Source organism: Podarcis raffonei, chromosome 2 (genome assembly GCF_027172205.1).
Source record: "Podarcis raffonei isolate rPodRaf1 chromosome 2, rPodRaf1.pri, whole genome shotgun sequence".
Lineage (NCBI taxonomy): Eukaryota > Metazoa > Chordata > Lepidosauria > Squamata > Lacertidae > Podarcis > Podarcis raffonei.
Window position 1 is genome coordinate 19,912,129 of NC_070603.1, and position 15,470 is coordinate 19,927,598.

General features: G+C 46.8%; 1 protein-coding gene across 2 annotated transcripts in view; it reads left to right on the forward strand.

Moving 5' to 3' along the window:
* ANKFN1 (ankyrin repeat and fibronectin type III domain containing 1) overlaps window positions 1-15,470 on the forward strand; it is a 225,698-nt gene that overhangs the window by 168,352 nt on the left and 41,876 nt on the right. For both annotated transcript variants that reach the window (XM_053375155.1, XM_053375156.1), the window contains 3 exons: window positions 2,906-3,005; window positions 6,592-6,724; window positions 9,281-9,397. In XM_053375155.1, the coding sequence (XP_053231130.1) occupies window positions 2,906-3,005; window positions 6,592-6,724; window positions 9,281-9,397 (350 nt within the window). The remainder of the gene's footprint in view (window positions 1-2,905; window positions 3,006-6,591; window positions 6,725-9,280; window positions 9,398-15,470) is intronic.

Consider the following 15,470-nt stretch of genomic DNA (forward strand, 5'->3'; position numbering starts at 1 on the left):
TTTGGTGGTCAAGCTATCCCCGTCCAGGAAGGGAATTATTTATCAGCATCTGAATGTTCTTTATATTTGCATTAGGATAATGATGCTAAATTTATGCCTCATTTCTATCTCCTTTTCCAATGTGCAAATTAGGGTGCAAATGTATTCATATTCTTTTAATTAAAAAATTGCTGAATGCACATATGGTTTTGGACATATGTGTTCAGAATTGTTAAGGAGAGGCAGTCGGATGCCTCCTTCCATGTGACAAGTTTAGGAGAAATCTCTTTTGAGAATTCACAAAAAAATAGATGTCAGGGTTCCCCCTGCCCATCTTCTTCAGCGAAGAAAGGTAAGCCTGACAACATTTTCAAATTTAATCTGGATCCTCCTTGTGCAACCTTTGATCTTGCCAATCAAAACAATGGGGCTTTGTAAAGCGGAATAATCGATCTGCCACAGGAAAAGGATTCAGTAGCTGCTATCTAGTTATTGTTCCTTTCCAGAGCAGACAAATTGAATAGTGAGATCTGCCAGGGTACATGATTCTCCTGTGTGTCCTTTAACATTGGCATTAATGGAGAGTGATTGCTACTGGAATTTGGTTGCCCTATATTCCATCACTCAAAGTGCAGTTTTGGAGCACGGCATGAAATAAGTTTTTTTTAATGGGGGGGTGTCTTTTCTAGACCCTCCAAGTGTCCCTGTTTTCTAGGGACAGTCCCCAGATTTCCAGAGGACATTTGATCCTGGAAGGTACAGTTTTCCTTAGGATACCCCTATTTTCAGCAAAGAAATGTTGGACAGTATGGAGGTATGAGACCACCAAGCCTTCCTAGCTACATCCGCTTCATAAAATAGTAGATGGGACCCTGAGGATCATCTAGTCCAACCCCCTGCAATGCAGGAAAATGCAGTGGCCCCATATAGGAATCAAACCTGGAAACCTGAAACCTAGGCATTATCAGCTGTAACCAACTGATCTATCTCCTGCCTGGGCCAAGGAGATAAGTAACTATACAACCTTTAGAAGACAACTGAAGGCAGCCCTGTGTAGGGAAGTTTTACTGTTTACTGTTTTATTATGTTTTTATATATAGTGGTACTGTTGGGATACTGCCAGGGAGACAAAATCCATCTGAGCCCCCAAGGCGGCTGCCGGACGTTCCATCGATCTCCCGTAGTCACGCAGTATCAGCAATAGCGACACGAAGCCTCAAGAATAGATAGCCACATTCTTAGGCTTGTGCACACTCTATCAGCAGAATTCACACAGCAAAAGATGCACAGCAGGAGAGCATATTTACAGTTTATTCAGCGTTGGTCAAAACAAAGAAACCATGACCGCCTGCTCCGGCTGCTCAGGCAAGAAGAAGAAAGAAACGAAAGCAACTGAAAAACATAAACATCCTGTGAACAGGAAATACGCAGACTCTGTGACTCACAAAGCCTGCTCCCTTTTAAGGTGGAACGGAAATATCCTAACAGGTACTTCGGGTTAAGAACTTAATTTGTTCTGGAGGTCCGTTCTTAACCTGAAACTGTTCTTAACCTGAGGTACCACTTTAGCTAATGGGGCCTCCTGCTGCTGCTGCTGCCGCACAATTTCTGTTCTCATCCTAAGGGCAAAGTTCTTAACCCAAGGTACTATTTCTGGTTTAGCAGAGTCTGTAACCTGAAGCGTCTGTAACTCAAGGTACCACTGTATGTTGGAAGACACCCACAGTAGCTTTTGGGGATATCCTGTTCAATGACAACCATTTTATTATTTATTATTTATACCCCACCTATCTGACTGGATTGCCCCAGCCACACTGAACATTTAAAAAAATCTTGCCTATACAGGCCTGCCTTCAATCCACTGGCAGATGGAGGGGGCGGGGGGTGGTTCGCCCTGGGTGCTATCCTGGTGGGGTGACATTGTGGCCACCCCGCCTCTGCCCCTGGGACACTTGGTGCTCGCCACACACCCCCGGGACACTCATCGCTCTTCGCGCATGCCCCTGGGCACACACCACTTGATGCACACACCTCTGACACATGCCATGCCCTCTGCGGGTGGCATGCTATGCCCCCCGGGACGTGTGCCAGCCACGCCCCTGGATGTACGCCACTCCAGGTGCCGGAGCAAGTATTTCCCCCACTGCTTCAATGTCTTTGAAAGGTTGTATAGCTACTTATCTCCATGGCTCGGGGGTAGGGTTGGTGTAGTGGTTAAGAGCGGTAGACTCGTAATCTGGTGAACCGGGTTCGCGTTTCCACTCCTCCATGTGCAGCTGCTGGGTGACCTTGGGCTAGTCACACTTCTCTGAAGTCTCTCAGCCCCACTCACCTCACAGAGTGTTTGTTGTGGGGGAGGAAGGGAAAGGAGAATGTTAGCCGCTTTGAGACTCCTAAGGGTAGTGATAAAGCAGGATATCAAATCCAAACTCTTCTTCTTCTTCTTCTTGGGTTGCCACCTGTCCTATATAACACAGGATTGTCCTGTATTTCAATGTAAAATGCTACTTCCTGTATTGAAACAGCTTTGTCCTGTGTTTCAGGTGGTTTCTCTTTCTCTCTCTGCTATGTTAGGGATCCTCTCCAAATGCATGTGTGAAATGTCATGTATTTAAGCTCTCGGTAGCCAAGCAGACAGATTTACAAATTCGTGTCTGTGTGTGTGTGACAAATTCCAGAGGGGCCACCCTGTTAAGCTGCAATGGATTGCTTTGAAGTCACTTCAGCACCAGGTGGAACATTCTGGGAACAAATCAGAAGGCTTCTGTAAATCCAGGACTGTCCCTGGAAAATAGGGACACTTGGAGGGTCTGTGGTCTCAAAAAAACAAATAAATGTGCTGCCTAATATTTCTGTAAAACTCAAAATCACACCTCTCTCTTTCTTTTCTGTTATTCGTTTGTTTCTTTTTCATTCGCGTCTCCAGATAGTTCTAAATTGCAGAACGCAGGTCGCAAGCAATCTGTCTCAAGAAGCCTGAAGCACCTCTTCCATTCTTCAAACAAGTTTGTGAAGACTTTGAAAAGGTTTGTCTGGTGTGGCAGAATCTGAACTATGTAGCCAGAGCTCCCCAGAGCTGCTCTCTTACGTAAGCCTAGGCCTGATTTCAGAAAGTGCTCAGCACTGAGAAAGAAAAATATTGAGTGTCAGGGCAATAGTCACGTAGAAAAAGGCTTCACCGGATGACATTGGTGAAGCAAGGAAACTCACTGAGGAGCAGACGTCCTCTGAGAAGGGTCAAGGCATGGCCTTCAGATCTTATGGGATTCGGTAAATTAAAAGTCTAACTTGGGCCGCAGTCATGGCTTCACCCCAAAGAATTCTGGGGGCTGTAGTTTTATAAGGATGTTGAGTGTTGCTAGGAAACCCCTATTTCCCTCTCAGAGCTACAATTCTCAGAGTTGATTAGAGACCAAACTGTTTTCCCAGGAAATTGGGAGTTTTAAGTCGGGGGGGGGCACGCAGGGGATAGCGGTCTGAACAACTGTAAACACCTTTAATAGTCTGCAGTTCCCAAGAGTTGAGGGAATCATGCCATTTTGGATACTGCTTTCAATGTCTAGCGCACAAGGCTTCAAAACTGGGCATACTTCCCTGGGAGTAAGTCCTATTGAAGTCAATGGGGTTGTATACCCTCCAATATTTCTCCGATGAAAATAGAGACATCCTATTCCATCATCATCATAATTTTATTATTTATACACTGCCCGTCTGACTGGGTTGCCACAGCCACACTGGGCAGCTTCCAACATATATGAAAACATAATAAAGCATTAAACATTTTTTAAAAAACTTCCCTATACAGGACTGCCTTCAGATGTCTTGTAAAGGTTGTATAGTTACTTACCTCCTTGGCTTGGGGATCACATAATTCCATACCGTCCAACATTTCTCCAATGAAAATAAAGGTAAAGGTACCCCTGACCATTAGGTCCAGTCGCGAATGACTCTGGGGTTGCGGCGCTCATCTAGTTCTATAGGACAAGGGAACCGGCATTTGTCCACAGAGAGCTTCCAAGTCATGTAACTGGATAACTAAGCCGCTTCTGGCGAACCAGAGCAGCGCACGGAAACGCCATTTACCTTCCCACCTGAGCAGTGCCTATTTATCTACTTGCACTTTGACGTGCTTTCAAACTGCTAGGTTGGCAGGAGCAGGGACCGAGCAATGGGAGCTCACCCCATCGCGGGGATTCGAACCGCCGACCTTCTGATCGGCAAGCCCTAGGCTCTGTGGTTTAGACCACAGTGCCAACCGCATTCCTCCAATGAAAATAGGGACATCCTAAAGAAATGCAGGACATTCCGGGATCAAATCAGAAACCAGGACAGCTTCTGTAAATCCAAGACTGTCCCTGGACAACAGGGACACTTGGAGGGTTTGGGATTCACTTCTAGCTCAGACTGTTAGGACATCTTTCCCAATGTTTAACGCAAAACCTTTTGCTGTCCTTTGGGTCTTACTCTCTGGAGCGATGGAAAACAAATTTGTTCCATGGTCTTTTATGTGATAGCAGCCCTTACAGTATCTGGGGGTGGCACTGATGTTTCCCTTTGATGAAAATGAATGACTTCCTGGGCTTGCTTTGTTTTAAAAATGACAGCAGAAAGCCATTTGAATGCTTTCTTCCTGATCAAACCCATATCTGAGATTCCTAATATTTTTGGCTGTCCTCCCCTGTCCCAGTATAACCTGCCTGCCTCTGGAAGCTTTGGTCTCTGTGAATGAAAGTTATGCACAGGGCTGGATTTTGTCTTCTTTCATCACCGAGAGTGCTTGGTTTGTTTCCTCCCCCTCTCTTTGTATTTTGATAAGAGGCTGGTTCTTTCCAAAAAGCTCCCCGGAGGTTCTTCAATTCACTAAATCCACTGATTAATGTATGTAGCTAATTACAAACGTAAATATTTAAAAGGAATGAATTTTATGTAAACAGTGCTACAGATACGCTGAACAAAATGATGCTCTGTTGCACTAGCGCACATCCAAAATAACCCCATTGATTCGGGTGGTCGTAGCACTGAATCATATTGCTATAAATCAAGAGGTCCTGCGATTAACTCTTTTCACACTGCATTCTGGGGGACCTTTGGAAGCTTATTAGGGGTGAAAAAAATAGACAAGTTCCCCTTAAAGACAGCTTTCCAGGGCTTGTTTCCCCAGCCAGAACTTAACAGAACTCAGTTCCAGCACCACTCAGATGGGCACCATTGCAATTGTAAGAGAACAAGTTCATTGTGAGTTCCAGCACCAATTTTTCAAGGAGAATAGCATTGAGCTTGCCTCCCCACAAACAATCATCTTGGACCCTCCAAGTGTCCCTATTTTCAAGGAACAGTCCCACTTTCTGACGTGATCCTGGAATATCCCGCTTTTCGTTAGGACATCCATATATTCATCAGAGAAATGTTGGAGGCTATGGTAGGAAGTCCCTATTTTTTTTAATGTTTAATTATGTTTTAAAATATGTTGGATGCTGCCCAGAGTGGCTGGGGCAACCCAGTCAAGTGGGGGCGTATTATTATTATTATTATTATTATTATTATTATTATTATTATTGAATAAAGGTAAATGGTAAAGGGACCCCTGACCATTGGGTTCAGTTGTGGCTGACTCTGGGGTTGCGGGGCTCATCTCGCTTTATTGGCCAAGGGAGCCGGCGTACAGCTTCCGGGTCATGTGGCCAGCATGACTAAGCCACTTCTGGCGAACCAGAGCAGTGCACGGAAACGCCGTTTACCTTCCCGCCAGAGCAGTACCTATTTATCTACTTGCATTTTGACGTGCTTTTGAACTGCTAGGTGGGCAGGAGCAGGGACCAAGCAACGGGAGCTCACCCCGTCGCGGGGATTCGAACCGCCGACCTTCTGATCAGCAAGTCCTAGGTTCTGTGGTTTAACCCACAGCACCACCTGCGTCCCTTTATTGTTGAATAGGCTGTCCCTATTTTCATCAGAGAAATGTTGGATGGCATGCCATTCCCCCCAGGACGTCCTGGGACAACACGATACCCAGGGCATTCTGGAGCAGTAAAATTATGGACAAGAGAAGTCTACTGCCACAGTGGAAAGGGCAATGAAAAGTTGAAAGTTAGAAAGAGGGGAAATATTAAAACAATGTAACAAAATCTAATTTGATTTGAATGAGTAACAAAATAAATGTACTTTTAATGAATGACTAAACAAATGACTACTCCCTCAATGAAAGCCACTGACTTATAACACACACACACACACGCACACACACACACGCACGCACACATACACACACACATAATGCTTGATTTCCAAAGGCAGAAAAGTAAAAATCCTGCCGTACCACTTGTCTAAACAGAATTGCTATAAAAACTGACATTGTGAGTTGTTTTGCTTATACAGGGAAGGCAGTATCAACTCTAACATATTGGAAGCTATTTTGCAGTATTTGCTGGAATTTAGTTTTGGGATGTTTCTGGGAAATTCTCATTTCTGGGAATGACGAAGTGAAATCTGTTGCTTCAGTCATTTGCGAGGCCAGGATTAGGCAAACGAAATAGCTCTCTCTAGCTCTGAAATTCTCTGGCCTTCCCAGAACAGCCTTCGAATCACCTTCTTTTCTCATTTTTCCCCCCTCAGAGGGCTCTATTTAGCTGTGATATTTTATTACAAAGACAATATGTTGGTCACCAACGAAGATCAGATCCCGATTGTGGAAATCGATGATTCTCACGCCAGTTCCATTATGCAAGATTTCCTCTGGTTCACAAAGGTACATTAAACATAACCTGCCATCTCCTCTTGATCAAACTCAACTGACTGGGTCAGTGCAAGGGGGCGGCGGTGTCTTGTTTGGAGCAATGGACATAATCTACTTCCTTTTCACTGACAGCCAGGCCCCCTTCTCACCGACGTGCATTCCTGTGTTGTGTGAGAATATGTTGTTGTGAGCCAAGTCATACGTATATACTGTAGGGAACTGTAGGTGGAATTGAGACTGTAGAGAAGAGCCAGACATGGTAAGACAGTTTTCTACAGGCTAAATAAAAAGTTAGCCATTGCACCCTCCCTGGGAGGCAGAATGCTTGAACAAACTCGGCTGGAAGAAAGGGATTAATGGAGGAGAGAAGTCACAAGACTTGTAATCACTGGTGGAGGAAGAGGGGTGCGGGGGGAGCGCACCGCCCCTGACAGCACGGTCCTGGTGGGGTGCCATCGTGCCTGCCCCCGCGCCTGCGCTGGGTGTCAGGCCCCTGCAGGCAGCGCACCACACCCCCAGAACATGCGCCACACCCCCCGGACACACGTCACGCCCCCAGGAGGCCAGCCATGCCCCCACCTGCTCTCTGCCCCCCAGTGCCAGAGCATGAAGCTCCGCCACTGCTTGTAATTCTGGTGTAGTGCTTGGGACCAAAGTAGATGTTCAAAACTAGAAGGCCTCCCATCCCTAAACCAATAGATAAATCTCTGGCTTTGGTGAGCAATCTGCAGGATGCATGTTTGCAACCTGCAGCGTTCGCAACTCGTGTCTGTGCATCTGCACATGCGCGGGTTGTGATTTGGCGCTTCTGCGCATGAGCAAAGCATGATTTAGTGCTTCTGCGCATGCGCGACCGCTGAAGCCCAGAAGTAACCTGTTCAAGTACCCCCGGGATTTGGCAGTCCGCTACCCAAAAAAATGCAACCTGAAGCGTCTGTAACCCGAGGTATGACTGTATTAACGCTCTGCCTCAAATAAATTCAGTATTAAATAAAACAATAACAAGCCAATGACTTCAAGCTGCAAGAAAGGATTCCAACTAAACATATGGAAAAAAATTCTGACAGTAAGAGCTGTTCAACAGTGGAACGCACTCCCTCAGGAGGTTTTGGACTCTCCTTCCTTGGAGGTTTTTAAGCAAAGGTTGGATGGCCAACTGTCATGGATGCTTTAGCTGAGATTCCCTCATTGCAGGGGGTTGGACTAGATGACCTTTGGGGTCCCTTTCAACTCTATGATTCTAGAACCCCAATTACAATTTTGTGGGGTTAAAGTAGTTCTTTGAGATGTAACATAGGACGTTTCAAAGCTGTCATTTCTAGGGATTGTAACATTTGTTACTATACAAAAGACAACATATCCTCAGTGCCAATAAATAAAAGGTAAAGGTAAAGGACCCCTGGACTGTTAAGTCCAGTCAAAGGCGACTATGGGGTTGTGGCAATCATCTCGCTTTCAAGCCCAGGAAGACGGCGTATGTCCACAGACAGCTTTCTGGGTCATGTGGCCAGCATAACTAAACCGCTTGTGGTGCAACGGGACACCGTGATGGAAGCCAGAGCGCACAGAAATGCTGCTTACCTTCCCGCCACAGCAGTACCTATTTATCTACTTGCACTGGTATGCTTTCAACCTGCTAGGTTGGCAGAAGCTGGGACAGAGCAACGGGAGCTCACTCCGTCACGGGGATTCGAACCGCTGACCTTCTGATCGGCAAGCCCAAGAGGCTCAGTGGTTTAGACCACAGCGCAACCCTTTACCTTTACCTAAATAAAGGTACTACAAAACAAGGAATGAGGCACTGAAGGGGGCCTACACCATAGGCAAGATGTAATTATAGTTAGGGCCTCTGAGTGGTAGTCAGAGACCTAGACACCAAGGATCCAATCACCAATGCTCAACCTACCTCACAGAGTTGTTGTGAGAATATATTGGTGAGTGAGGGGAGCTGTGTGCATCACCTAGAGCTCCTTGAAGGACAGGTGGGATATAAATCAATCCATAGCGTTCTGGTTATGGACCCCCATACTTTCAAACTATTCCTAGAAGACCCTTCATTCATTCATTCATTCATTGCCCCTGTAAAGCAGTTTTGATTCATCTGGGATTTGACTGAGGGAGCCTTGCCCCATCCCGCTAAGTCTTTGGGCCATAATGGCACAGATGTCCTTTGACAGTATTTTATTGCTTAAAATCCCAAAGGGAAATAGACATGGGGCTGGTATTAGCTACAGCTTCATGGTAAAAGGGGGGAGGAAAGAGTCTCAAACAGCTGGCTAGACATTTGTGAAGAGTTAAGAAGTACCAGATGCAAATGTGACCCTTTCCTCTTGTCACTTCTGGGCCCCACTGACAACACCCAGTGACTTATATTTTAATAGGATGGGTGCACAGATGGACTGGGAGAGATGTGTGCTGTTCACGTTGGCGAGAGACAACGTCATTCTGATCATTTATTAACAGTGCCACCCACAGAACTACAAAATGAACAGCAGCTTACTTTTTTGGGGAAAAAATAAATCGTCTCTTTCTCTCTTCCCCCACAACCACCCACCCCAAATTTTGCAGCTTTCTTGTATGTGGGATGATATCAGGTGGCTGAGACAAAACATGTCTGTCTCCGTGTCATCATCCACCGCCCTCCAAGCCAGGCAGAAAATGCTCTCTGCAACGGCCCAGTTACAGGTCAGTGGCACCGGTGTATTTTTCGGTCGCAGGTTTCCACAGGTTTATGGCTTCGGAGGGCAGGAGGCTGCCAGCTGTCACTTGCTTCAGCACTTCCTGTCCTCTGGGGGAGAATTATCTTCGGCTGTGAAGCAAGCAGCAGAGTCCGACATGCCAGCCAGAGCTTGCAGGCCGTCAATAACAGAAAGAAAGAAAGAAAGAAAGAAAGAAAGAAAGAAAGAAAGAAAGGAGAGAAATTAAATGTGACACAGCAAATAAATAGCCCAGGTTACATGCTTAATGTAAGTGAATGGTGGCAGTGGCATAGTGTGGGAGGGGCCACAGAGGCAGTTGTCCCGGGTGCAAAATTGTTGTTGTTTAGTTTAGTCGTGTCCGACTCTTCGTGACCCCATGGACCAGAGCACGCCAGGCACTTCTGTCTTCCACTGCCTCCCGCAGTTTAGTCAAACTCATGCTGGTAGCTTCAAGAACACTGTCCAACCATCTCGTCCTCTGTCGTCCCCTTCTCCTTGTGCCCTCCATCTTTCCCAACATCAGGGCTTTTTCCAGGGAGTCTTCTCTTCTCATGAGGTGGCCAAAGTATTGGAGTCTCAGCTTCAGTGATCCCCTTCATGAATCACTGCCTTGCCGTGGCAAAGGGGCTTGTATAACTCAGAGAAGCTATGAACTATGCCGAGCAGGGCACCCAAGATGAACAGGTCATAGTGGAGAGTTTTGACCAAACGTGATCCACCTGGAGGAGGAACCGACAAGCCACTCCAGTATCCCTGCCAAGAAAACTCCATGAACAAAGGCAAAATTGTTAGGGGTGGAAAATTTCAACACTTGGTGCTGCCTCAATACAGCGGTGGGCTTCCATTGTTGGGCTCCGTTGAAAATGTGAACCAGGAAGTGACCTTTCCAGACAATGGAACATCTCTCTCTTTTTTCTTATCTCTGTGGCTGCAATCTCCTGGTTGATGCAGGGGCCGTTAGGCAGTTGGATGTGCATGCGTACTCTGTCCGTTGCCCTCCCGCCCACCCACCACCTCTGTGCAGCCCCGGGCACTGGCAACCCATGCTACACCACTGAATGGTGGTCAGCTGCTAGTCTGTGGGCTGAATAGATCTGGCAGGACCTGACCTGGCAGGACCTGCACACATTCATACACAGAGATAGACACACGCACCCCTAGGTTATTGTGCCATAGAGGCCTCCTGGCCGTCCTCTCATCTTGTCCTTGGAAGGTCATCCTCCAAATGAGCTGTCAGATTGTGCGACTTGTCCCTCCCGTTCCTAGTGACACCATGTTCATGGAGAAACAAGTGGAGAGGCTGAGCCATTGGGGCGAATGGGACGCTGCCCCACCAGCCTCAGTCAGCCCTCAGTCACCCCAATCCCCAACCTGCTTTCCAACTTACACCCAGTACTTAGTCTCAATGTTTTGCTTTTGTAGAAGTTATCAGGGACAGGTGTGCCAACTCCTAGAGGTGGAGGTGTCTTCAGCCACCTCAAGATCTGCTGCCAGGAGGCTAGGTCCCCTCAATGAAGAGGTTGAACACAGAGCCAAGCATGGCACAGTTCAGTGGCCGGCTCCTCTTGAGTGAGAGAGAGGAAGCCGTGTCACATTGCGCTCCATGCTCAGCCTCCTCCCGACAATGTGAAGTCACACACACACAACATGTGATGTGCGCATAACATCGCACTTGTGCAATGGGGCCCTCAATCCTGGGCGCAAGACAGCACCTCTGGTCAGGGAAGGGGATGAGGGACAAAACTGGAATTTGTTAGCTCTCTCAATGGCGCTGGCATCATTGACTGCCGGTCTCCTTTGCCTTCCAAACCTCCAATCCCCAGTGGGCTCCAACCACCACAGGGAATGATTCTGACTCCCAAGTACCTTAGCAGGCACATGACAATCCAGTCCCAAGACCGTCCGAAGAAGACTGCCATCAGTCCCAGGACTATGGTGGATTTAAGATAGGACCCAGGAGGAATCCCAGGTGATGGTTCTGCTACTGTTTGATTTTGATGACATTTTAGGTCACGGGGTGGGGACTGTGATCCACAGGCCTGATGCAGCCCACCAGACTTTCCCCTTTGGCCCATTATGGCTAAGCTACACTCACCTGCCCCACACTTGAAATCACATATGATATCAAGTGTGAGGCAGGTAGAAACACAGCTGGGCCAAAAAGTGGTTGGCGGACACCTTCAAAGCCCTGTTCATAATGCCCTGTGCAGTTCTTTGCATGCCCCAGCAATCAGTCGGTCACAGAAGTCTGTACCTAGTTGTCCACAGTGCTTTGAGGCCCTGATGATCAGCTCTCTGCAAGCCACCTGCATCAAAACTGTTCAACTAACATCACTGCAACATCAAGTGATCAACAGATGAGATGCCCTACTGGCAAAACCTATTTGGTGTTTCACAACTTTCTGACTAGTTGCAGGACCTTAGCCAGACCTAGCAGAGTACACGCAGAATCCACGGAAGCAATTGGCAACTTGACTGCAGACAGGAAAGACGAAGCAGGAACCAGGAACTTGTAGTTAGGTGTTTATTATATACAGTGGACTATTTACAGGAACAGAACACGGATCTTTTGCTAGCTCTCTCTGACACGACTCACAACTCCTACACTGACACACAGAACTCTGAACCTCTGCACTAACATATTCCAGTTAGTAGGCCATTAATTATCACTCCCTTGAGAGAGCTTAACCAATCAGGGAGCTGTCTCCATGCCTCTGTTATCACAAGGCAGACTTACTCCTTCACATGACCTTTTGGCTGTCTGCTAAACCTTAATTGACTCTGTGTGAGTAGCTGCCTGTACACAGATTCCCAACAGCCCTACCTACCCTGTGGCGTAGCAGAGGTTTTCGGTGCCCAGGGCAGGTGCACACACACTGGGAGGGAGGGCTCCAGCCCAGCCCTCACTGTCGATGTGGCCAGAGTGACTCCCCCCCCACTGGATCAAAGTGGGGTTATGCTGAGCTGCCTCTCCGCCTGCACAGAGGGGAGCCCCACTGGCCAACATGGCCCTTGGTGGGTGGAGAGGAACACCAGGCCGAGCCATGCTGGGGGTGCTTGCGGTGAGGGCACTTGTTTCGCACCCACTCACAAGTTGTGCGCCCGGGGCTATGGTCCCCCTAGCACTCCCCGCTCTAAGCCCCTGGCCCTATCCACCTGTCAGATTTGGCCAGCTGGCCAGATCCAATCCCCACCCCTTGTTTTGCAGAGAAGGAGAATTCACCATGTCTCATAGGGGGGTCTAGTTTCCCATCGATGCTCAGATGCTTACAGGTTTATGCTTACACAAGCATCCCAACCCACAAGTTGGCTTGCAGAGCTCAATATTTTCTACCTAATGCACCATTTGCTGTGTGAGAAATGAATGCCGTGGAGAATTCGGCTTTAAAAATCCCATGCTCCCTCACCCACATGTGCAAATTGTGCCCAGCTGCACAGCCAGCCTGAATAAGAGGCCCTGAGTTGAAGTCTGTTGCCCCTGTGGCAAAAGAAATAGAGCACTAATCGTGTTCATACGACCTCTTTATGATAAATAAAATAAGTCTCTCCGACCCTCTGAGCAACTTTTTACGGGCAGCCGAAGAGAAGAGGGCCCGTAAGGATACAGAACGCCTACTGTGTGCATTAGAGGGCAATGCCTACAGCTAAAATAGCTACTTAAAGCCATTTCTAAATGGCAGTCACTGTGTCAGGCAGCTCTGGAGTGCTCTGGTTATAAACAATTTTAATAATGCTGTTCAGAAGTAAATAGTGCCTGCTAAGTGCAGATAAAGTCAGCTCAGGGTGGCTTTATCTCTCAGATGAGAATGTCATTAAGGTTAATGTCCAGGCGCTCTGCTTTCATACATGTACAATGTGCCACATTGTCAATTCAGCTTTTTCCTTTTAAACAGCTCCCACCCCTGACTCGCTGACTGTAGATCTTTTGAGAACTTCCAAAGCAAGGAGCATATTTTAAATGCTAGGGATTTTTCTTTTTTTCTTTTTGAGACATCTGGGCATCTCTTCAGGAGCTGATTGCTACGGAGTCAACATGCCTTATAAGGAGGTACTTTATTGGTGGATACGAACCCCAGCAATTGCCTGCCTAGTTTAGCATTCTGTTTCCAGTGGTGATTAGCCTGTACACATCTAGAAAGGCCTGTCACATTCCTCCGAGATGTTGACTTGGCCAGAATCACGATCTTGCAAGAAGTTCTTCTGCAGAAGTCCTGTTAGAATGCAGTGGTCCATTGTCTTATAAAGAGAGAGAACTGTTCTCACACGTGGTAACTGCTGCAAGAATATTTGCTGCCAAGTATCAGAAGGAAATAAAAAAATATATCCACCAGTTAAAAGAACAGTTGAATAAAATATGGGAAACTGGACAACTTTTAGGCTAACTGTGGCTCCTTCGAAATTATTCATCTTAGCAGTTGACTATGTACAACTTTTGAATGTTTTAGTTTCAGCATATTAATGTAAAACAACAATGACAACAGTATTAAACGAATGGCAGCTGTGCAGCCATAGAACCCATGTACATCTCCCATTCATTTTGCCCTTAGGCCGATATTATTTCATTTCCTTTTTAAAGTCTCCCCCTTCAGCTTTCATTCATTCTGCCAGAATGCTTTCATATTCATGGCCGAAGCCGTTTTCTCGAACACACTGTGCTTTTTACATAAATATATTCCAGAGAAATCGACACATTCTGTAGCCCTAAACAACTCCAGCAAACGGCACCTTTCAAATTTGGCTGTAATTTTGATGCCCTTTCCGCTTAAGAAGATAGAAACCCAGATACGTTACTGATGACGAAAGGAGATAATCCCAATAGTGTCTCTCTGTATGTTGGCCTACGGTCAAGAGAGGATTCCGAACATGTGCTGTCTTATTATAGAGTCTAACATGTGAACCAACCCTATAAACCACAGATCTAAACCTTTGTGACCCTCCAGATGTTGCTGAATTGCTACTCCCATCGTCCTTGACCATTGGCCATGCTGGCCGAGGCTGGTGGGAGTTGGAGTCAGCAACATCTGGAGGGCCACAGGTTCCCCACCCCCGCTGTCAAATATTCATACATATTCTACCCAGCCGTCCTGGCATAACTTTTCCTTAGGGATACACGGAGAGAGTTTCAAACGGATCTCCATCTTGGATTAATTCTCCTTCCTTTGAAGTAAGTGTGAAAACTCCCATTACCATCTGTGAGAAGAGATCTAAGGCAATGGATGTGGTCCATTTCCATTAAAACTCAATGGGAGCTTTGCCATTGGTTTCGGTGCGATGTGATTTACGGCCTATGCCAAACTGCTTTTCTTTCTTTCTCTCTCTCTCTTTTCCATTCGTGTTTGTCAATTAACTGGCAACAATGCAGCAGAATGGAATGTTTGCCTCACTTTCGGCTCTGTGGCATAGGAGGGGTTCACAGCTCAGCGGCAGAGCACATGTTCAGTGTGCAGACAGATCCATGCTCAAACCCCAGCAGAAGGGAGTATCGTAAATCCTGGAAAGCTGTTGCTACCAGGAAATGCTGGTCTAGATGGACCAACGGCCATACTTGCTATAGGGTCATGGCACATATGTCACCCTTCGTCTTTACAATGTCTTCTGACCTATATATGTGTGTATGTATGTATAGATTGATATAGGTATACAGCCATACCTTGGTTGTCAAACGGAATCTGTTCCGGAAGTCTGTTTGACTTCCGAAAACGTTCAACAACCAAGGCGCGGCTTCCGATTGGCTGCAGGAGCTTCCTGCACTCAGTCAGAAGCTGCAGAAGCCGCGTCAGACGTTCGGCTTCCAAAGAACGTTCGCAAACTGGAACACTCTCTTCCGGGTTTGTGGCGATCGGGAGCCGATTTGCTCAGGAGCCAAGCCATTTGAGTACCAAGGTAGGACTGCATTTGAACTGCGGTTACATAATTACTGAACAAGATATACAGTGGTACCTCGGTTTTCAAATGTAATCTGTTCCGGAAGACCATTCCGAAATGTTTGAAAACCGATTCATTTACTCCTGGAAGCATTTACTTACGGAAAACTCAATACAGAAGCCGCGAGGCACGTT